Below are 25,669 nucleotides of genomic sequence, written 5' to 3'. Positions count from 1 at the left end.
AGCAAAGAGGCTCAAAGTTAAAATGTGCCTTGTGTGTGTGCGTGCGCCAGCCATGTTAATGGTTATTCAGTTGGCATGGTCTGATTACATGTAACAGGTTATGCATGATTTGATACTAACAATCACGATAGTGTATAAAAAAAATAAAAAGTAATAATATAAGAAATATGAATATAAAGGTCTTTTCATATCAGTCACATTAATAATCTGCTATATCTACTTACATTGTGTTAATTACTTAATAATTAACAAATTACTAGATCGGTAACATGTATTAGCTGCTTCTTGCTAGCCAGTATTTCAGTTAAGTTTGCAACCAGTTCCAATTCCTGCATGCACCTATGTATGCCTACAAATGCATAGGGTTCCGTATGCTGCTAATGTGTCCTGCTCACCCTAAGTTTGATGTGGAATACATTTTGTTAGTTTGTAAAACATTCTGGAGGTGTGGTTTGGTGTGCCACCTGAATAATGTTCCATAATGTGGCACACTGGATTAGCTCCAAATTTATGTACTTGATGATTTTTTCTGACATCACTCCATTGATATCCATGATATTCTATGGGGATAAATCCTGGGAAATTGGTTGGCAAAGGGACTTCATTGAGCATTAGATTATATCAGCACAATCCCAGCCTTGGTGGTGTGGTACAACCTCCTGCTGTAAGATATCGCTATTTTAAATTATGCTGCTGTTGACTGTACACAGGGTGTCCAGAAGGGTAAGATGCACACAGTAATCTTCTGGCTTTCTGTTGTGTTTATTTATCCATTTTCTGCTGACATTTCTTTATATAGCAGAAAATTAGTATGTGCATTAACAGTCAACATAGCAATCGTATATATTCATGGGCTTGTGACTAATACAAATGTGGGGATGATAGAAACACCAACAAATACTCTGCCCATTTAAGACAGGAGGCCAGGAAATTCGGCGCCTCCGTAGCCAGGTGGGAAGGAGCAGCAGTGCGTAGCACACGCTTCTTGATTAGACCGGGGTTCGAGCCCGTCACCACCAAATATGGAGGATGCGGAAAGGTCAGGGAATGACCACTGCACCGGAGCAATATGGCCTTAGTTGCTAATGCTCCTAAAAACCAAAATAACATAACATAACAGCCAGGAAATTCTGTGAAAATGTGAATTTTTCCTCCATTACAATGCCATGACACACCCAGTAGTGGTTCAAATGTTATGAGTGAGAGGTTTTAGAGCATTGACTGTAAAGTTCAGACTTTATCCTCTTGGTTTACCACACTTTTGGGCCACTGAAATTGCCTTGGGGCAGAAATCAGCAATCATTAAATGTCATAATGGTAATGGTCTAGTTGGAGTTGCTTCACTGCCATTTCCTCGCAGTGTAGCCGTACACTTATCTATTTATGGAAAGTACCTAAACTGTGATGACAGTTATGTAAAAAAAAATTGACAATTAAATGATTTATAGAATTTCTTAAGATACCGATTTAGATTGACTCAAGTTAATAGCGTAGCTTAATTTTACGGTACTCACCTTTTGTATAATCTGCAGTTGGTGCTTAAGATAGGATGGATACTAATTTGAGTTTAAAATTGGGATTAATATGGACAAATTTAATTTGAAACAGAGTTAAAATATGCCCAAGGAAATAGAAGTGCACATCTTCATCCTTGGTTGATAGAATTTAAGGTTGAAAATGATTGAAACTATATATCTAAACTGAGGAGGCCAATAGTCGTAATGAATTGGCTTTCATTGTTAACATCCCCAGTTGGCAAGGACCAAGGACGAAGATGTGCACTTCTATTTCCTTGGGAATATTTTAATTCTGTTTCAAATTAAATTTATCCATATTAATCCCAATTTTAAACTCAAATTAGTATCCATCCTATCTTAAGCATTAATTGCAGATTTATACAAAAGGTGAGTACCGTAAAGTTAAGCTACATTATTAACTTGAGTAAAAAAAATTATGATACCCCTGTGTATGCCATTGTACCCTTATATTGATAAATAAATCATAACAGAACCTGCATATACCTTGCAGTCGTACCTGTTGAGTCTATATTCCCATCCCAAGTTCATAGCTCTACTGGTCCAGTTTTAAGAGCTTATTGGCATACAAATAGCAGTTGCTGTCTTCATTTGGAAAGTTTGGGAGATCTGTGTAACTTTCTGCTGCCAGTTGTCTAAGGATACCACTCATTGAGTGTATGCTGCATTTCTTGTGTTGCCACTGGTGTTTCCCTAATTTCTTTATTTGTTGCATATTTGTGCAAAAGTGATAGATGAACAATCTGATGTATGTGCCATTTCACCGACATTCAGTCCCAGGCCATAACATATATTTCAAATCAAGGTGTCATGGTTGAAGTAAAATATTATGGACACACAATTTTATATTAAAATTTATATTGTAAACCTCAGATTTACATTGTGGGGGGGAGCATCCTTAGATTACCTTATGCAATTAAATACAGGGTGTCTCAAAAATATTGGTACAAACGTTTAGGGGAGGTAGGTAACATCTAAAGGAATGTGAATCGCACAGGAACCCATAATCGGAAACGTCATGGGAAAGTAATAGCAGAGGCACAAGAAGCAGAAATGACACAAGACAGTAATTAATGGCAAACATTTATTTGACATAATATTAACAATGGAGTAAGAGATGTATGCATTTCATGATGTTACAACAGATGCTCGAAGGTTCCACCATGAGACGCGATGCATGCGTGACACCAACGCAGCATGGATTGGCGGACACGATCGAACACACCTGGAGTTTCTTTGACAGTAACAGCAGCGCAGATGAGTCTCGCCACGAGATCTATTTCCGTCTCCACAGGCGATTTATACACAATAGATTTGAGCCCCCCCCACAGAAAGAAATCAAGGCTCGATAAATCAGGGTAGTGTGGGGGCCAGGCAACGGTCCACCATTGCCAGTCCATCAACGCCCAAAACGCCTGTTCAAATGGTCATGAACCTTCCATAATGGGCAGGCACCCCGTCATGTTGAAACCAAATGTTTCGTCTCACATTTGCTGGAACATCGTCAAGTAACCCTGGTAGAACTTGTTCAAGAAAGATCTGATGTTTAGCAGAGTTCATGCTTGATGGTAACAGGTATGGGCCAACTAAGCAGTCACCGACCATACCTGCCCACACATTTATTGCGAAGCAATGTTGTGCTGCATGGGGGCACACACCGTGTGGGCCCTCTGCTAATCCATACACTAGGTGCATGTCTGCCAGCTCACAGTTCATATATCGATGCATGCTCTTCGTGCGGCGACTACTGCTTGAATGAGTAAACCAGAAATTTTCCCTCGCGAACTGGTGAACAGCGCCGTGTACCGACTTACGGTGACGTTTCCGGTTATGGGTTCCTACGTGATTCACATTCCTTTAGATGTTACCTACCTCTCTTAAACGTTTATACCAATATTTTTGAGACACCCTGTATAACATAAATTGGGCTTATTGATACATGAGAGAGAGGGGTGGTGGGGGACACTCCAGAATCCTCACCCCAAACTAGGAGCTTAGAGAGAAGAACAGATATAAGACTACCAATTTAGAATGATTAATTAAAGGCCCTATGTTCTATATCCCTGTTATCCTTGGTGGTTGGGAAAAGAAAATTTATCTAAAATTCCTGGACAGTCTTTAGGGATATCATTGCCACCCACCTAATAACGCTAATTAAGAATTTTTCCAAATGATTTAGTGTGTCTCTAGAAAAAAAGTTGAATTGGATTTGCGATCCCTTTGCTTTTGGTAGTTCTTCATGTCCCGAAATTAGTGTTGTTTTTCTATCTTCCTGACTTTTATAATAGTATAATTGGCTTTTCCCAGCCACTTAAAGGAAACTTAGAATGTAAGAAAGCTTTTAGGCTTCTAAATGCAGTAGTTTCAACCTAATATGTATTAGTAACCTCACCTGTGGAGGTTGTAATGCTGACTTATTTGATAAAGCCATCTCTTGCCTGCTGAAAGTCTTTGGATGATTCTCTGGTGCTTCCAATTATCTCCTTGTTCTTTCTTCAGTCAGTGTTAGATACCTGGTTTTATTTTGATAGTGTTAGTATTCAATCCAGTTGTGCTTTGCTTGGCATGTTCTTATATTGTGTCCTTTTTGCTTTTATAATTCACACAGTTTCAGTGGGTGTTGTATTTTCATCACAATTGGAGTGGCAATTCAATTGTACTGTCAGAGGACATTATCTAAATGAAGGATGTACCAACTTTCTATATTCAATCACATTGTAAGTTAAGTTTAGTACTGTACATTGGTTGGTTGGGTAGCTGGTTATTTGGAAGTTTGTTTATCAACTTCTCTTGTCAATGCACTGAATTCATATAGTCCTACGCGCCGACCGGGTTAGGCAGGTGGGTAAAGTGCCTGCCTGGCAACCCAAAGGTCGCGGGTTCGATTCCCGCCTCGGGCTTGGATCAAAGTACTGCAAAAACCTTGGGAGGTGCACTATGGCCACAGAAGCCGATGCGCCAACAACTACCAAAATCATATAGTCCTACGTGATTTTATCAAGTATAGTATATTTGCACAAGTTGGTATTCATGGATCAGTTTTCACACTTTTTTGGAAAAATTGGAAAAGGCATGGGGAAAATAAAAATGGCAGAAAAAAAATCAAGGGGGGGGGGTCCCCTACTCCCTCTGCCTGAGATTGGCTAAGTGTGTAACCCACATTGAAAGAAGCCTTTAAGAATTTCACCATTGGCTGACAGAATTTAAAACCAGAGCTTTCCAAACAAGTGGTGGCAAACCCACTATACTGTCAGAGGTCTTTCCTACATCTAAAAATTGACCAGTTACATTATGAAAGTTTAGAAAAGAAAGAAAAAAGCCAATGCCACTATGAATATTTTGGTTTTTAAATCTATATAATTATGAATTGCAAAGTGGGAAAAAATCAATCACATATCTCTAAATGCCTGCTGTAAATTTCAGATTTTGTCAGCCTATCAGAATTCATAATCACTGATGTTATAAAACTTTTCTGCTGTTAGCCCAATGGGTTTTTAATTAACAATTTGTGTCATTACAGTGTCTTTTGTCCTAATAAAGAAATTTAGTGCAGTTATCTCTGTTGGGCATGCTATAAGCTCCTAAGTTTAGTTACAAATTAAAAAAATAAAACAGCAACTGCTGCTATAAATGATTTTTTGGTATTATAGTATTTATGTAATTATTAATTTTGTGGTGGGGGCAGTGTCGAATTAATAAATTTTCATTAACTAAATTTGGAGTTGGCAAGAGGTTAGTTGTAAAGCATATTTTGGTCAATTATGGTTCATATAAATTAAAAAAAGAGGATATTTCCACCAAAAATTAACATTGTAGGTATAAAAATATTTGTATGTTATTAATATTAAATGTTATGCATAAGGTTGATGATTGAGTGCTATGATCAGTACCTAAGTTTGCAGATAACGCATGGGTTACTGTGATTGGTCAGCGTCAACTAATGGCATCCCAAAGTGCATATACATTGTAGTGTTCTTGCATTTCCATTAACATTGCATTATGGGTCTTTATTCTAAAAAGCTAAGTGTGTTTTAATAAATCATATTGTTAAAAACTTATATTAAATACTTTTTTGCTACTTTTTGTTTGTGAAATATATACAGAAAAATATCCCAGTCCCAAAAATCTCATTAATTACTTGCCTGATATCGTTTTAAAATTTACTTCAGTTTTTTTGTATCTATTTAATATATTTTATATAATAAAAGTTAAATAATCCACAGTTACTTATGTCAAACCCTTGACCATTCCATTCTTTGTAATGGTGAAGTAGCAGTGATGGCAATCACTGATGAAGTGGCATGTATGTACCACAAAACATTACAATCTGTAAATTGCAGTTGGGAATAGATATTTAGATCTAAATCTCACATAGGTTAAAAGTGCTTTACTCATTTTATTCCTTAGCCAGCATCTTATTTAAGATACAGATACACTTGTAAGAAAAATTTTATAGGTCAATCATCAGACATTTATTTTTGAAGTAGCTCATATGATGGGGAAAAAAAAAATTTGCCAGCTCCTGAACTAGATAATCCTCTGCTTCTCTGCAGATTTCATTATTAATAATGTAGTAATTTTCAAGTAAACTTCATATAGTTGCAATAAAGTCAATGTGTATTTTGATATAAAATAATCATAACTAAAGCCAAATGGGAGTGTGCAAGTGAAGAGTTACATGCCAATGTTCAAATCCACATCACAGATTGTTGTAATATTCTTGTTAGTTAATGTATTGTACATTCTTCTGGCCCTATGTGGCCATCCTTGAGTGTAGACAGAAAATTTATAATTTGCTAAAATATTGAAATTCTGTTTTAGTAACAGATCCACCTCTAGTATGAGATTGAACATAGTGTATAGTGAAATTTTCATATTCTCATTATAAGCATGTAAACTTACATTTTGTTATTGACCATTATGAATACAGTTTTTTTTTTTTTTTCATAATAAATCATCCACATAATGAAAGTGGCAACATTGTCTTTCGCCAATAATATGTGCAGAGACATAAATTTGCTACTTTTGTGCCATAAGAGAAATGAACAGGGTATCATTTATTAATTTTTTAAATCTTAAAAAGAAATTAGATCTTAGAAGAAAATTTTATATTCCATGATTGTCAGACTTAAAATGATGCTTCCATTTTATTAGAAACAATACAGAACTTTGTGTCAGATATTTCCTAACTTCTCTCACAAAATGAGATGGACCTGTTTAGCCAGACAACAGAGCTGGACAGGAATAAGATGTAATATACAGGCAGTTCTCGCTTTACGATTTTTTTCTTTTTCCAAGTATCAACAAAATCAAAAATATGAACATTAATTGCAAAAAAAAATGAATGTTAAAACATTCATAAATAACGCATTTCAGACCACATGCGTAGCTATACGATACAGTGTACCCAGCTTTATGATATTAATCCGTTCCAGAGACACCATCGTATTGTTAAAATATCGTAATGTGAACCCAATAACACATTGTTTTTTGTTAATTTGTTTCAAGATCTTGGAAGTTGAAATTTTCACTGTATAACTAAGCTATTTATCTCTCTAAAATGTCATTTTATCTCTCTAAAATCTTTTCCTCCTAAAAGGTCATGAGCATGGTTTGTAAATTGTATTAGTTACCAATTCAAATCATTAAAATGCATATACTTTAATCATCATCATATGTTCCTGTTATAAGAATCAATTCTGAACTCCTTTGTGATATTTTTCTAAAGCACATTTCTGGAGCTCACGACCATAAAACAATAAAAACAATTTGCACTTTCCGGTTTATTGGGCTTTTCTGTTACTGCAAGCAATTATAAATGGGTAGTAAACTATCTTCTTGCATTTGTGAAAATACCAATAGCTGGAATTGTATGGGTTTTTACGTTATGGTGAAATGTGTTTTCCCTTTACTGAAATCTTCAGTCGTATAAAAAACATAAATAATTTTCAGAATGTTCTCTTCATTCCTTTTTTTTTTTTTAAGCTTCGTAAACTTTACTCCATGCAAATCGTGTTAATTGCAATTTGTGTGTGCCGTTAAAAAATTCTTATGCATGCAATCATGAAATTTATAATTAAAAGAGATTATCTTGGAAAGAAATGCCTCTTGAAACATTTCTGAAGACAACTCCTCGTGCAACAAACCAACGAGTGCCAAGCCAATAATGATTAATCAACGAGTGTGCATTTATTTGATGATGAAGAAGAAGAATAAACATTCTTTAATATTTGTAAGTTGAAAATAATTTCTCTATTATTATAATTTGCTTGATTTTACAGGCTGTTTTCATTTCTTTGGATAAATCAATCATTGTTTAATCATAAACTAATTAGCTAACTAATTTCATTGTTGAGAACGTAACCCCTATTTTTAACCTTATGTCTATGTGAAATAAATTCCCACTTTATGAGCGTGTGCCAGAAACGAATTAACTCGTAAAGTCGGGAACTATCTGTACTTAGATGTCCACAAAGTTTCTGACTTTGGAGTTTTGCCAAACTTCCACAAGACAACTTACTTATTGATTGGGTTGTTTTTGAAAATAATATATTAATGCATGTTTAACAGGATAAAAAAAAATTAAATAGAAATCTCTGTTGTGGCCATTTCAGCTGATTTCATGCAGTGGAGTAGGGTTTTTTCATGAGTTACTTAGGGTTTCTGCCCGTAAACATGCACTGTGCACAGACCGTACTAAATGAACTTTATGAACTAGCATTCCATAAGAACTGGTGCACTATGGTCTGGGTAGCCAATTCACCAAAAACTCCCAAAATGGTTTGGCTATGAAAATTTATTTATTTTTTTCTTTTAACAAAATAATTACTATATTGCAGCTATAAATATATTTTAATACTATGTTTATAAGCTGAATTAGAAAAGTAAAAAAAAAAAAAAAAACAGGATATTGTGCTGATAGATAAAATGTAGTGTCTGTATGAACAGTTTTTGATGCATTTTATTCATATATACATTTTAAATAGTTTGTCCATGCTTTGTTCAGATTTAAAATAGTATTTGTTTAGCTGATGATTCGGCACCTCCATAGCCAGGTGGGTAGGAACAGCAGTGCGTAGCACACGCTTCTTGATTAGACCGGGGTTCGAGCCTGTGACCACCAAATACGAATGATGCGGAAAGGTCAGGGAATGACCACCGCATATCCCCAAAGCAATATGGCCGTAGTTGCTAATGCTCCTAAAAATCAAATAACAAGTTATGATTCTTGAAACTTCACTTTACACCCCATTTGACTTGCTGAAACTGATGGATGAAATCTTATGTAACCTCAGTTACTGAAGAAGTTGATGAACCAAAAGTTGTCTTTTACGTTGGAATGATAATTTATTAATCTCAGCCTTTCTCTTGTTTCTGTTTCATATTTATTTTTGTAGCACATAAAGTAATCTTTAACTATTGTTACAAAAACTGGATTCTTAGTTATTTTACTGAATTTTCACTATAGCTACAAGGTATCACTAACTTCAGTTGTTTATTCCATTAAGATCTAATCCAGAATTACAAGGCTTTCCCCATTAGTTGTCTAATAGGCTCATAACTATGACTCATTCTAAGAATCTCTTACATAAGCATTTTATTAAGAATCATACCCAGTCATTATGTGTAGCTTTCTCACATCTAAGGTTCATCAGATGTGCTTTTTATGATTGCTGTTTGAAATCTTTCTGGGGTTTTGTCAAAAGTTTGAGTAAATCAAAACATATGCTTACTCTCTTTGATTAGCATTATTCGTGCTTTGTGTCTCCTATCACAAAGGCAAAATTATTTTTCATACAAGCTTTCTCAGATTCCTACCTGAATTCTCAATCAATAGTTAGCATTTGGGATTGTCTAAGTTCATTTGATTTTCAATCCAGCAATATTTTAGCTGTTATTGCAAGTCAGTGAATTTCTGCATTGCCTCTTGTGGTTATCCTAATTGTTTAACAGTTCACACTTAGTTCCTATTTTCAAAAGTCATTGAGATAAATTTGATCCATGTAATTACTGTTTGATCTCAGTCATTAACAATTTAGCTAGGACCTTTGAAACTTCCATCTTCAGGAATTTCAATGCATAAGTGTGTCCATCCTTTTATCCACAAATTTCAATTTTATTTTGTCCTCCTATAGATCAACCTGCTCCAATTTGGCCTTCTTTTTGCACTTCATATGTCCATCTGGATATGGGCATCAGGTTCTGTTCATCTAATGTTGATGAACCTTAGATGAGCAGTGCTTCATTCTGTTACTATTGTATGGAGTGTTACCACCTCTACTTGACTATATAATTTAGTTCTTAAATAACAGGTCAGCAAATGTTGTTCTTGCAGTGGCTTTGCCCTTAACTGTTTTCTCTAATTGCAGTGTACCACAGGGTTCTCTGCCATTCATCTTGTTTTGCAATAGTGTTCCATGGTTAGATGGCAAATTTTTACCGATTACCTTAATATCTACGAAGTCATCAATTCAATATCTGATGCTTGTACTTGAGTCTTTTCTCAAATTCACCTTGTATTGGCTTAGTGAAAAATTGTCTTTAAATACAAATAGTGCAAAATGTTTATCAACATGTCTGCCTAAACACCTAGTACTTCCTTTTAATTATGTCACTCAGGAAGGGGTTAGAGTTATTGTTCATCACTTCAGTGATCTTAGTGTTGCCACATGACATGACCCTTCATCCATCAGCTCCTATAAATAACATTGTTCTGAAAGCTTTTGGACTCAGGAAGTGCATTTAATGAGATCAAGGAGGTCTCGTTAAATGTACTATCTTGGCTTTCAGTAATGAGCATGCTATTGTGATCCTTTTTTAAGCAGCTAATTTTACATGTCACAAATATTTTTTGGGTCTACTAAAATTTATTCAGATCAGATTTATTTGTTTCAAGAAGTACATTGTTTTATCACAGAGATTACAGCACTTTGTGCAACTAGTTTCATTTAATTCCTCTTAGTATATGATGTAATCTTCAGTTTTGCTGTTTTATAATTTAGTCCACAATTTTATTGATTCTTCTGCTCTTAACTCTTTATTACATGGCATGCTCCTTGTGCAAATTCTCGTCTTCAGTACACATTCTATTTGTCTTTTAGAGCAAACTATTCTATGAGTCTGTATTTCATGGCAAGGAACTAATTAACCTTCACATCGTTGATATTTTTGTTCCTACAAATATAAATACGGAGGACGCGGAAAGGCCAGGGAATGACCACCACATATTCCCGGAGCAATATGGCCTTATTTGCTAATGTTCCTAAAAAACCAAATAACAACCACCTACAAATATACTGTATTCAAAACTGAATTTCACCATGAGTGTAGTCTGCTATGTTTCCATGTTAAATTGTGTTTTCAGTGATGTCCACAACTGATTCATTAATGAAAATAATTGTTCTACACAAGCATTGGGCCATAGAAGACTCAAGCAGAATTCAACAACTTTTTTAAATTACTAACATCAATATGTTGACCCATGGAAACATGATTATTTCATGTTTCCATTATGGTTACATATGTTTTCTCTCTATAATCAGTACTGTTTTATGAAAACAGCTGATTCACTATGGATAAAATGCAAACCATATTTCAGTCATAGGATTTTTTTAAAAAAATCTAAAAGGAATATAGGACAGCCATCTATTTCCTCCAAAAATATGATTTAAAGCATTAATATTCTTTAGAGGGCAGGCATTAATGGTCAACCAGCTTGTTTTTGCATGTTCTCTTCTTTTTTTTTTGTATTTAATTTCCACATATTTCTTTTTAAGTTTAGTACATTTGACTGCAAAAATATGAAAATAGCTATAACTTTTTATCAACAGAAGTGCAACAGAAATGGATAAAGTATCTGCTTTAATTTTAATACTATTATTTTTACTTTTGTTTTTTATTTTTAATTAAAAATAAATATTTTTACCCAAATAACCTATTACATTTTTAATAATGTTATTCTATCCTTTTTGTTCTCTACCTCCAAAATTTTTATTTGTATTATTTTCTTCATTTAAAGAATCTGTTCTTTTGTCGGGCAATATTTCTGCAGTTTCTCCAACAATTGAAGAAAATTTTAGAAGTTTTACTTTCACCCCTTTCTCAGAATTGAAATAAAATAGGTAATTTCAAGTCCATGTGATTGGAAGTACAAGAGAAAACACAAATAAAGTTACACTTTGCAATTTCATCTTTGATGAAATTACTTTCTGATTAATACTGATTATAGAGAGAAAATAATTTCTTGGAATGCAATAAGAAATTGGCACTTTCTCTTAGGCTGTTTATTGCTTTGTAAAATTTCTCCTGAGAATGAATACACAAACTAAATTTGCTGGGAAAACACCTGTGTGGAGGACCACACACTGATTTGAGACATCAGAAATCAATATTACTGGTAGTTTCAACTACTTAAATCTTTTTAAGTTGCTAAGCCAATTCTAAGGAGATTGTTCTTTTCTGTGATCGAAGATACTGCTTTCACTCTTCTTGTGATCTGTTATGGTGAATAAAATTTGATTTTACAAATTTTTGTAATAAGTCTTCCTGGACTGCAACTAGAGTTCATATAGCCTTGACTTGAAGTTTTGAGCATTATATTTAAAAAGTTCCAGTTCACTTTTTTGTCTTTTGCTTTTGCTGTCATTTGCATTTAATCCCAACATTTCTTACTTTTTACTTCATTTTGGTTCACAGATTTTTGTCAATTTTATTATTTTGCATAAGCTTGTATTAATATTAATACAAGCCTTATATTAATACAATAAACCTTATATTAATACATGGCTCACTGCATGTATGAAGGGTATTGCATAATACAGGGTCCACAAGTGTAACTTGGCAGTAGTATCAACCATTTTGTAATATGAGTGATATTGGTACCCTGAGAGGCCCCCCCCCCCCAATTTTAACCAAAGTATTCGGTTTTTTGAATTGTGCTTTTAATATATTAATGCTTGACCTCTTATCAGTAGGTTGTAATGTTAAGAGTTAAAATAATGATTGAAAATTTTATAAATTATTTTGTCGCTAAAAATACTAACTAGTTTTATAAATTTTCAGGAAAATGTTTAGTTACCAACATTTTCTGTTGTATTTTATAAAATGGAAACAAGACAATTAATCTCTGCCAAATTAAGACTGCATTAATTGCACAAAACTTTGGCATTACTCCAATACAGCCAGTCAGTATTTAAAAAAAAAAAAAAAAAAACACCTTTTGAAATTAATGTATTTCAGTGAAAAAATTAAGTTTCTATTATTTTTGCCTTTGCAGGTGACAAATATTATAAACACAAAATCATCATCCCCCCGGAGACATTTCTCTTTTGTGTAGTGAAAATTTCGGCTAAAGTAAAGAAAGCCAACACAAGAAACTTTCCCAGTCAGAAGCATTTCCTGGTACAGCAGCTTCTCCCTGCATTCTCAATAAACAGATGGGGTGTGTGTTAGCAGTAGAGGTTGATAATGATGTATTGATTAGTTTTTTCTTATTATTAAAAGCAAATTGTCGGAGTTCATGAGTGGGTTGAAATTTACTTATGGGTACACCCTCCAGATTGCCTCAGTCTTAGGGTGTTTATTCCCCCCTCCTCCTGTACGAAAACCAGTTCTACAGACGGTGCAAGTTAGCAGTAGAAGCCGTTTTCTTATCGAGTTACAATAGTGGGAAGGGGGGATAAAACACCTTAAGACTGGGGCAGTCTGGAGGGTGTACCCATAAGTAAATTTCAGCTGCAAAGGCAACTCATGAACTCCAATAATCTGCTTTTAATAATGAGAAAAAAACTAATCAATACATCATTATGGATTTTTACTGCCATAACCAATAGCAGGAGAATTGCAGTAGCAGGATATGTATTGCCAATTCATGTTTGACCACAAAGTTTCCTGTGATTCTTGTTGGCTTTTGTTACCTTTGCCAAAATTTCAAAAGAAATTTTCACTTCATGAAAATTCTGTATAGCTGAAACACAAAAATAGCTGCAGTTATGTAGCTACATTTCCCATATTTTACCACGATCATTGTTATTTTTCTTATGAACAGCCTTCTAAATTCATTAGAGACCATGGATAAGTATAGAATAATCCAGCTGATATCTACATAGTACACAACTCATCCAACTGTGTTACACTCCTTCTCCCCCCCTTTTGTAGAATGGTAAAATTGACAATTTGTGGCTTTTCCCTTCCTTCCTTGACGCATTAATTTTACTCCCATTATGTATACACTACCTAACCAATTAATGTTTTGGCCTTTTTTTTTTTTTTTTGTAAAGTAGGAGAATGCCAATGCTGGTTTGGCTGATTTACCTGTTCATGGTTACAATTCTGGTATATCAACAATCTCTACTTGAAATTATTTTTTTCTGTGAAACTTTTCACATAGGTGAGTAGTGAACTCTGGAAAGCATTTGGATAGTGAAAAGTATGCCATTATGATGAAAAGCATTGTTCTGTTACACTGGATATTTGTTTAGCCACTCAGTTTATACAAAAAAAAAAACAGTATAAACAAGTCCAAAGACTATGAGGAAGGTACAAAAAAAAATACGCTACTAATCCCAACCAGTGCATCAGCAGGATTAAATGTTTTCTTCTCAGGGAACACTATATTACTGCCAGATTAAGGATTCCTGTGGTTATAATAGCCATAATTTAATATATATATATAATACTTATCATAAAAGTCTCCATCTTTCATGCAACAAAATGAAGCCTCAAGTAAGAACTGACCAGTGCTAATATCAGCTGAAGCTTTAAAAACAAAGTAGCAGCTATTTATCTACCTTTGTTTGATCACATTTGAATCATTGGATGTACTATGCAGTAGCTTTAGGACTTTAAGATAAAATCAATGATATAAATGACAAATAAAATTAAGAAGGCTTATCATTGGAAATGGGATTGCTATTAAAATTAACTTATTTCTGATATAATCAATTATATTTCTGATATAATCAATTATATAAGTAATTTATAGAGAAAATGGCAGATAGTCTGAGATAATGTTCCAACCTGCCGCGCAGGCAAAATATCAGGATTTTTACAGTATGGATAGTATGAAATTGTATGCATTAGATTTAAGCATCACAGATAGTACCTGGCTTATTTCCATTTAAGAACAATACTATCTTTTAAATTTAGTATAGTAAAAAGAATACCAAAGTTATAATTATCATACTACTTAATATTTACCAGCATACATTATAAATTTACTATAACTAACTTTTTGTAAATATTTTATCAGAGCTATGAGAAATTCTTAATATTGTTTATTGCCAAAAATACAATACAGATTGAATAAGATCATTAAGATACAAAAATGGCACTCTCCCTTTACAACTGGAGGATGTACAGGAGGTAACTGCTCAGGGCTTCTGTTTGATAAATAGCACACATGCCTCTAATTTTAATGAGAGTTGGACAAGCTGGTCAAGACCAAATTGTATTTGTAAAAAAAAAAAAGCTTGCTCCTTAAAGGAAAACTATTCTGAATGTGTCAGTCCTCTATGAGATAATTTCTTATTAGACTAAAAGATAACAGGCAAGTGTAGTGGCCACTACACTATCTCACAGAAAACTTCATTTATCTACTTCAAAATCATGATAATTACTCATGTCTGCAGTGTGGTAATAAAACATTTTTGAAAAGTTGAGTATAAGATAGTCTGGGATATTTGTTACATGTTTAGGATTCTTTTAATAAAATACATGTTCAAGGAAGTAATTTACTTTTATTGAGAGTGCCATGGCAGTGTTTATGATCATTGCTATTTCATACTGTGGAAATGTCCTGGCCTCATTTAGATGGACTTTTCTACCCTATGGCCACATAAGGTAGTCTCAATTAAAGATTGTCACTTAGCCATCTAATATATCATAACATATAAAACCTAATATATAATAATCAGTAATACAATTGGGGGAGGACTGATTTTTAAAACTAACTTTTATCTGGTCTGGATAAATTTAAGGAAGATTAGATTAGAGGGGATGGATAGATAAGGTGGGTAGTTTTTTTTTTTTTTTGCTGTTGACTAAAAAAACTATGGTGGTAAACCATAGTTTCTTTATTTTTTTTTTTTAATTTTTAGCTACCTGGGTGTTGGACTTTATTTTTTAACAACACTGGTTTAAAACCTTAAATACTTGAAATTAGTGTCAGAAATTGAGAACATACCATCCATAATTAGTTGAAGTCTAATTATATCCACTTAATTTGCTCAAACTGCAGTAGCTGCTGATCGAAGTGATACACTTGTGTTCAGTAATGACCAGTTTCCATGGCATTGGTTACCAGTTATATATTATACTCAAATAAAACCATTATTCTAATGTTCACATTTCACTGATCCATGAGTGTGTAAAAAAATACTATACACAAGCAGTGGGTTATAACCCCTTAAACTAGGCATGTTAATGGTGGATCCAGATAAATTCGTTGTATGACATTCCCGTGTAAGTGACAATTTGATTAAAGGTAAATTGGGAGCTACAAAAATTCATTATATCACACAGAAATTAACAAAATCAGTGAAGGTTTATTTTAGGAAACAAGAAATTTTGGCAATTTAGAAGAGAATGTAGAAATTTAGAAAAAAGTTTTTATCCATTCCTTTTGTATGAAACAATTCATGCTGATCATTCTTGCAAAGATAAACACCCTTTTAACCACTGTTCTCCAAGCTTTCTTTTGGCACACCATTCCTTAGGAGAGTTAAAAATCACCACAGGCTCTGGTGAAAATGTTTCACTGGTTCAGAGAACTTTTCTATGTATGTACTTGGACTCCAATTCCAACCCTGTGCAATCTCTAGGGAAATTACCCATCATGGTACTAGTCTACTACTAACTTCTTTCAGTAACAACTATAGTGCAAGTTGCAAACCTAATGTCAGAAGATGTACATTACCTAGCCCTCATCCATTAAAGAACTCTACTTGTGGTCTCTGGAGCAACCCCCCCCCCCTGCATATTTCCTGAAAAATGCAACTTACAGAAATAAGAGTGAACCAGGTTCTCTTGTATCCCAATCTTTAACCTGTCTATGGCACTTTTTTTTAGAATCTCCTAAGAAAAAAAGTAGAATGTACATTAACAAAAGAAGGTAGATAGTGCACGCCATCAAAAATGGTATCATCATCAGCCATTTTCAATCCACTGCAGGATGAATCCAGCAACTTTCCAGTTCCTTCTGTTTTGAGCACTGGCCATCCATTTACTACTCAAAAACTCATGAATTTCATCTATCCATCTCCACCTTTGTCTTCCAGGTTTTCTTCTAGCTCCTCTTGGGTACCATTCTGTTATTTTCTTAGTCCATCTGTCATCATGTCTTCGAGCTATGTGTCCTGCCCAAGACCATTTTAGTTCTTTAGTTTTGATAAGAATGTCCTTTACTTGAGTTTGCTGCCTAATCCATGTGTTTCTCTTCTTATCTAACAGTCTGATTCCCAATATAATTCGTTCCATTCTTCGCTGTGTAGTTCTCAGCTTCTCTTCCATTCTTTTGGTGAGTGCCCAAGTTTCACTTCCATAAGTCATGGTGGGGAGTATACATTGGTTCATTATTTTACGTTTCAGACAAACTGGGATATTGCTCTTCAGTATGTGACTATATTTACTGAATGTTATCCATCCAAAATTTATTCTTCTCTTGGCTTCTAGCCATTTATCATTATTACAGCTAATAACTTGTCCCAGATAAGTATATGACTCCACCTTTTCAATTACTGCTCCTTCAATCATTATTTCCCTTTCCGTGGCATACTTGTTCATCATTACTTTTGTTTTAGCCATATTCATCTTTAGTCCAAAATCCTTACTAACTGTGCATAACTGATTAAGATTTTCCTCTAATTCTTTGGGATCTTGGCTTATGACCACAATGTCATCTGCAAATCGTAAATGGTTTAGGTACTCTCCGTTCACATTGACTCCTTTCTGCAACCAGTCTAATCTTCTGAAAGCTTCCTCAAGGGCAGCAGTAAACAGCTTCGGAGATATTGTGTCGAACTCCTTTCTCGATTTTAAATTTGCTACTGTCTTTGTCTAGTCTAATAAAGGATGTAGCACTCTCATATATTTTCTTCAAAATCATAATATATGGAGTATCTATGCCTTGTCTTTCCAGTGCCCGAAACATTGCCTTATGCTGTATGGAGTCAAATGCCTTTTCATAATCCACAAATGCCAGGCATAATGGTGTTTTATATTCATTTGCTTTCTCCATTAGCTGTGATATTACGTGAAGGTGATCCATAGTTGAGAATCCTGTCCTAAAGCCAGCTTGCTCTTTCGGTTGATTCTCATCAAGTATTCTTTCTAATCTGTTAGTAATGACCCTTGTGAACAACTTGTAGATATGGGGGATAACAAGCTAATTGGTCTATAATTTCCAATTTCTTTTTTTATCTCCTTTCTTATGCAGCAAAACTATGATTGCATTATTCCACTGTTTAGGCATCACACCTTTTCTAATGCACTTTGTGAAGAGCCTTGCCAGGTTTTGTGTTATGTCTCTTCCTCCCAATTTTAACAACTCTACAGTAACTTCATCTTCCCCCGGGGCTTTCCGATTCTTCATTTTCTTCAATGCATGTTCTACCTCATCAGGAAGAATATCGGGTATGTCGTATGTGTTGCTACTTTGCAATCCATCTTCCCCACTGCTGGTATCATTCCCTCGCTCCTTGTATAATTCTCTATAGTAGTCTTCTGCTATTTGAATTATGCCTTCTCTGCTGTTTATAAGTACACCATCGCTATTCTTCAGTTTCAGTATCATTTGTCTTTCTGTATTACTGCTCATGGCTGCTGATTTAAATCCGTTGTTTTCCCTTAATGCTTGTTCTACTTTTCTTGTGTTAAATCTTCTTATGTCCTCTCTGAGTCTCTTTCTAATGGCTTTGCATAACTCAGTATACTCAATTTTCTCCCTGTCAGTGTTTTTCTTGCTCTTCATTTGTCGTCTTTGGTTCATCATGACAAGTGTTTCTTGACTAATTTTTTCTTCGTTGGATTTCTGTTTCCCTATAGGTTTCTTGGGCTTTATCACTTTCAGAAAGTTGTAATATTCCTCGTCGATATCTTGGTCCTCAGCAGTCTGCAGAAGCTCAAACTTGTTCTTAAGTTCCAGTACATACTGCTTTTTCTCCTCCTCTGTTATTTCAAAGACCTTTGTATCATTTACTCGAGTCAGTTTTTTCCTTTCGTACATCTATATCAAGTGTACATCTTACCATTCTGTGATCACTTCCAACATTTACCTTATTCAGGACGGTAACATCATTCACAATATATCTTCTGTTAGTGAGGATGAAGTCTATTTCATTAGTTGTTAATCCATTTGGACTCTTCCATGTCCACTTTCTGTTCACCCTTTTCTTGAAAAAAGTGTTCATTACTGACATTCCTTGAGATTCTGCAAATTCCACAAGTCTTTCACCTCTTTTATTTCTTTCACCAATTCCAAAATTTCCTCTTTCTGCGCTGTTTTGCCTTTTTCCAACCTTAGCATTGAAGTCCCCCATAATAATAGTGTAGTGGGTTTTCTGCTCATCTACAAGACTCAATTTCAGTGTACATTTCTTCAACCTCTTCATCATCATGGCTCGATGTTGGTGCATAAATCATTATAATCTTTAGCTTGTACCTCTTAGAAATCTTGAGTATTAGTCTTGACACCCTTGGTGATGTACTTTTGAATTCCAAGATGTTGTTTTTAAAATCTTTATGGACCAGAAACCCAACTCCACCTTCACTCCTTTCACTGTTTCCATTGGTGTACAGCAGATTTCCACTTGATAAACTTATAAGTGATTCATTTCTTCTTCTTGTTTCAGCCAAACCGATGATATTCCAATTCACATTTTCTAATTCCTTTTCCAGCTCTAATATCCTGTCTTCACCGATGAGTGATCGTACGTTATAACAGGCCAAGTTCAATTTCCGTGCATGGCAGCCTGGTCGTACCCAAAGATTCTTAGCACCCTCTGCTTCCACTCTGATCCTCTCGCTGCCGTAAGAGGGAGAGTGAAAGCTGCTGGGGACTGAGGGCCATTTGTATTGTTGTGCTCTCATTGCTGGAGGGTTTGGTCTTTTTCTCTTCACGCTGACCAGGCATCTTGAAGAGAACCACTCTACACGTTCGTTGCCACCTAAGTGATGTAACAGGGCTTACCATCGAGAAGGTGTGCATGAGTGGATTTGAGGAAGGCAGGCCAACCGGACCTCTCCTAAATCTTCTGTAATAGAGAGATATTGGATCCATCAGTGTTTTAGGCTGAGTGTCTGATAACACACAGGATACCTGTTCCCCTCTAAAATGGTATCATGATCCAGTAAAATGATCACCATTTTATTAGCACATGTTAAAAGTTTGTATTTTCTGTCTTGCTGTCATACACTGAATTATCCCAAAGAATTCAAGAAATTGTTGCATACAACTAAACTATCATGCACCAAACTATTTTTTAATGAATTGTCTTGCAACAAAATGATGTTATCCTGTTGATTGTAAATCTTCACCAAAGTAATTAAATTGTAAAATATCTATTAAAGTAACATCAGCATGAATTTTAATATTCCTTTATTAATAGTTTGACCTTAAACCTGTACCTTTTATTCTTTTGTTATAGAAGTTTTACCATAAAAAATAAATGGCAGTTGTATATAATCATCAAGCACTCTAAAACAAGAATTTAAAATTACTGGCATTGTGACTGATAAAAAAATATTAAAACTAATTTTGACTGAAGTGCATGAACAACAAATGCTTGCTAGCATAAGTAACAGCAACATCACCAGTTCCTGAGGCAGGCAGGTTTTTCAATATTTGTTTCAGGTTCCACTCAACTAATGATCATGCCCAAGGTGCATCAGAGGGGGTTTTTATTTTAGAAAATTAACTGTCTTCAATATTAAAAAAAAAAAAAAATGGATTTTTGACAATTGCAGTGATTGAAAATAAAGGTGGCTTCAAAAAGTAGGAAATTTTAAAATCATTTTGTGCATTTATTATTTTTCCAGCATAACAATGTTGGAAAAAAGTCCACCATGTGACTGCTATTGTACTTTTAATGTGACTGGTAAAGGGTTAAAAATGTTGTTTATTGAAAGAAACCCTATATACCAATGAGATGTTTTTCATTATTTCTTTTATTCAGTTTAAATGTTGAGCATAATACAGTCAACATAAAACAATTTTTTTTTTTTTTTTTTCTGAATATTGAAAACAGGAATTGTTTTACACTTGAAACTTCAACAAATTAGTAGTGTTCACACTACTGTTGGAGGTTAAAGATAAAACATACAAGATAACTTTTACCATTCCCAGATGGGAGAAAAGAATGTTGAAAGATTTTAAGCATTTGGATGTATTAATTTAGCATGTTTGTTAAAATTTTACTTTACTGAAGATTTGTATCCTAGCATTTAATACCAACAAGTAAATAAATGATGCTTATTACAAAGTTGTTGCAAGTTTTTAGTCACGTGATCCACACATAATATTTACATTCACTAGTTTGTTATAGTTGGACAATTGGAATTATGAAAAAATGCATTCAGGCTATTTACTAAAAACTTGTGTATCTTATTTATTAATAGCACATGAAAATGTATTTTTACCTAGCATTACATACTGACATTCAGAGTATATGCTTGAGAACAGGTGAATTCAAAAACCTAATAAGTAGGGCATCTTTGAGCTGTATGACAGCCTCAACCTGTGGTACATTTTATACCAACTTCAAAAATCACTTCTTTCCAGTTTGGGAAGAATATATATATATATATTTTTTTAAGCCTAATCTAGCACTCCCATTTGTCTTAAGGGTGATTAATTCTACACACTGAGCTGGCCAGTCTAACTTCTTGACATCATTATCCACAGAAACCCTGTATTTTATGGTGTAGTGTTATGCTGATAGAGACATCATTTCCACAGCATTGGCACAGAGGAGAATGCAGATAATTGTCCCAATAGCTCTTGGACTTCATTTCAGACACTATCTCTAAGTACAGAACAGCCCTATACCATCAGACCCCTTCACAAACTTCAGGATAGAGATGATACACTGTTCCCAGAAATGCTTTCCAAGTTTTCTCCAAATGCATCCATCAGGTGCAACAACACTCCAAATACAGTTTCACATTAGTGGGCTTTATGCATATCTATCCTTTGATTACAACTGAATTTAAATGGTCATTTTCATACTTCCAATGTCTATTTACAAAAAAAAAAAAAAAGTTTTGTACAGTAAAACTGTGCTTTTACACACTACAAAACAGTATATATATATATATTTTTAGGGATTTTTTTTCTTAAGCCAAAACATAGCTCTCTCTCAAAATTTACAACAATGAATAAATTTCTTAAATGGTAAACTGATATTAAATTCCTTATATGCTGAGTTGCCTCTCAAGATTTTAAATTCTATTTGAATTGAGATGTTATTTTCAGACACAAATTTTTCCAGTCAGTTCAAATGTCAAAAACCAACTCATGGGCTACAGTTCGTTCATGTCTACTCCACTATATACAATCAGACAATTACAAGTTGTTTTTGCATTTTGATTAGAACTTGAATGCATCAAATGGGTGTGACTAGTTAACATTTTAATTGTTGCAAGTAGCATGACTTGTTCCAATAATGATTCTCAAGCATAGTGTCACAATATTATGAAATACTGTATTCAAATATGGAAATAACATTTTAGATGTGCCATGCAATATGGCCTTTTTTGCTCCAAAGGTGAAATTTTTTCAGAGTAAAGGTGCTGGTCACCCAAGACACTCAGTGAAGAGAATCAAGGAAAATCGGCAAGACTGTTCAGGCCGGGCAGTAGCCAGCAGGCGGTGGACCACCCATCTGGAACTGAGATCCAACTATGAGCTTTTTAACCGCAACAACTTTAATATACCCTATTGGAGCTGGAATTACCGCGGCTGCTGGTACCAGACTTGCCCTCCAATAGATCCTTGTTAAAGGATTTAGAGTGTACTCATTTCAATTACGAGGCCTCAATAGAGTCCAGTATTGTTATTTTTCGTCACTGCCTTCAACAGTGATACCTTAAGGCACCCCAGTGTGAAATTTATCATCCCAAAAGCACACCTTTCAATAGTCATTCACTCTCCTGATCTTGAAATACATCTGCCAATTTTGATATCATACCTGTATGCCTTTGTCAATGTAATTTAAGAAAAATCAGACAACAGTGGAACCATCAGAATGTTATGGGATCCATTTTTAACACTAGCCCAATACGAAAAGTAACCATTTATCATAATCATGTGCCATTTATCCTGGAGCCGAGGCTCTAGCTTATACAGTACACTCTGAGATGGTATCAAATGTTTTGCTTTAGTCCAAATAAACATCAAAATTAAATTATTCCTTAAAACCAGATCATGAGCCTTTCAAAATGGTTGAACAAGACTTTCCCTTTACAAAATAGTACTGCATTTTCTGATTGCAATCTTAGTCGTTGTCTCTGATTTTCTTTAAGAAGTTAGACTAAACATTATGTAGTTGCTTTGCTCTTAAAACCACCTTTATGGATTGAAGATATGTTGCTACTTCTCCAATCACAAGGGAAGTTCTCTGGCTTCCGATGTCCTCAAAATTATAAACCATCAAATCCCTACTTGTCCTTAAGCCTGGAAGTTTTCTAATAAGTATTTAATTTCATCGTCACTCATCTCGTGCTACACAGCTTCATTGAATTGTGGAAGTTCATCTGGAAATTAAGAAAGTATGAAGCAGGACAAAGTTTGTCATCTATTGCATGGAATTAAGTCTCACTGCTTCAACAGTGAATACTATTTTAAGGGACAGTGTGTGTGTATAAAAGAACATGGTAAAGGATCAGCGCATTTAAGATCAACAGTTAACAGCAATCAGGTGCCTATCGAAGATGGCAAATCAGATTCAGAAGCAAGTGCACCTGGATTACAATGGCCATTCAAGCAAAAGCAAGAAGTATTTATTTATGAAGATAAATGGCAAACCCCAAGCCAAGTTCATGGTGGTTTAATAGGTTCAAGCATCGCACTGGTTTCCAAAACATTAAAGTATGCAGTGAAGTTGCCAGTGCTGATTCTGCAGCTGCAGTGAGATTTTGTGATGTGTTGGAAAAAAACCCCTTCTAAATCTCCTCAACTTCTGCAGTGGCATGCTTATCAGCTGGAGAGTTAATTCTGGTAACAATGCTCGAAAGGTAAAACTTGTTGACATTATGCCTGTCTCCTCTCTCTTTTTGTAATGAAAATTTTGTATACTTTTGTAATTTTTCCTGCGCATGAGATAAAAAAAAATTGAATAAATAATTCTATTTACATGTTCGTTGAACATTTCTTTTCGAACATATCTAGAGTTCCGTGGAACGCAACCCTTACATAAGTCGGGGAGTGGTACTCTTAAATCTGTTCCACACGTAAGAGTTACTATAGTTATACATGTAAATTTTCTGTTTAGAAAATTACTAATACCCAATATCTGATATAAATATAACACTTATTTTTCAAACTGTATATATACATAAAAATATTTGTAGAAGAATATACTAATCATGCACATAAAAATGAATTAAAATTATTTTCAAGAAGTTTAATATAAAAAAGTACATAAAACAAAATTTGTGCTCCATTTCATGGTCATTCATGATCACAGGAAATTGGTTCAAATCACCATTTCATTTCTTTTACTGGAAAAAAAAAAGGTAAAAATTGTAAATTCAGTAGCACCATTTAATATGCCTATAAGTATTAGTGAATATTATAATTCATCTTTGTTATCCTTAATATTCTTTCCAGTTCGAAGGTTCTGATTAATAAAAACTTCCAAGTCTTTTAAACTACGGTCGCCACTATACTGGATAATACTTTTCTTATTTGCTGATGGAATGTAGAAGAGTGTGGGAAACCCATTCACTATATATTCTTCTGGAAAGTCATTAGCAGTAGCATCAATTTTTGTTATGTGAATATTTTCATTATCCACAAATTTCTTTGCTAATTTTTTGTAAGTTGGTTCAAATGCTTTACAGTGACCACACCACGGTGCATAAAATTCTATAAGAATATCCTTTTTACTTTGTGTTACAAGTTTTTCAAATGTTGATCCAACTACTGTATAGAGGGGGCCTTTATTATCTTTAGGAACAGGCTGTGACTTGATGTGACGAGCAATTTTACCTGAAAGATTCGTTTGAGGTTAACATGAGAAATCAGTTAAGATAAATTAAAAACAAAATATTCATATTCATGAAATTATTCAAGAACAAATCATTTAATTTGGATCTTATTTTGACATGATTACTGAATGCTGGAGTGCAATTATTGCCAAAAATCAAATAACAAAAAATTCATCACTACCTTTTTGATGCAATATCATCATCTACATCTATTACATTATTCAGTTTCATCAACTTCTAGATATAAATTCCAGAGGATTAGGATTTCTTCAATTTCAAGACCAAGTTGGACAACTGAGGTTAGCAAATGCAATCTTCTGAGATGAAAAGCTATTTTCCTATTGCCATCTATTACAACTATGTCCACTATTAGTTTGAAACATAAAAAAGAGATGGCAGATTATACTAGAAGATTAACACAATTCATATATTAACCACTTTGCTTCTGGCTTAATCTACAACCTTTGTCAGTGGCTCACTAATTCAGCCGTTGGCAAAAAAAAAAAAAAAAAAAATATTCAGTTTTCTTCCATCAAAATCAGAAGAAAATGGTCCTTAAAGTCAAGTGGTTTTTTCATCCAAGTGGATTAAAAACCCTATGATACACATATGCACTGACACATAGTTAATATGTTAAGGGACATATTTTTAAACGACCTGCAAAATGTATATACTCTCTCCACCTATATATTAAAGCATCTATACACTGAGTGACCACTTTATTAAGTACACCTACCTTTTTCACAAAATGGTGTACTCCTTCAGTAACAGAATCACATGTTTATACTATACAATATAAAAGCAGGTAGACACATACAGAGGTATACTATATTTTCAGTTTTCCCACACAGCTTATTTTGGACATACAGAGATTGGTCCAATAACCAAACAACAACCAAGCAATCCTATGACTGTAAACAGCTTGTTGATGT

At 34.2% G+C, this 25,669-nt stretch overlaps 1 protein-coding gene across 1 annotated transcript in view; it reads right to left on the bottom strand.

Annotated features, from left to right (window-relative positions):
• Positions 1-24,319: 24,319 nt before the first annotated feature.
• Positions 24,320-25,669, bottom strand: part of LOC150090705 (protein disulfide-isomerase A4-like) — a 133,802-nt gene continuing 132,452 nt past the window's right edge. The window contains exon 10 of the mRNA XM_090369889.1: positions 24,320-24,738. Coding sequence (XP_090226015.1) covers positions 24,320-24,738 — 419 coding nt within the window. The remainder of the gene's footprint in view (positions 24,739-25,669) is intronic.

The sequence above is a fragment of the Mastigoproctus giganteus genome, chromosome 1 (assembly GCF_048544385.1).
Source record: "Mastigoproctus giganteus isolate SK-2022 chromosome 1, ASM4854438v1, whole genome shotgun sequence".
NCBI lineage: Eukaryota > Metazoa > Arthropoda > Arachnida > Uropygi > Thelyphonidae > Mastigoproctus > Mastigoproctus giganteus.
This window is presented reverse-complemented; position numbering and strand designations above follow the sequence as displayed.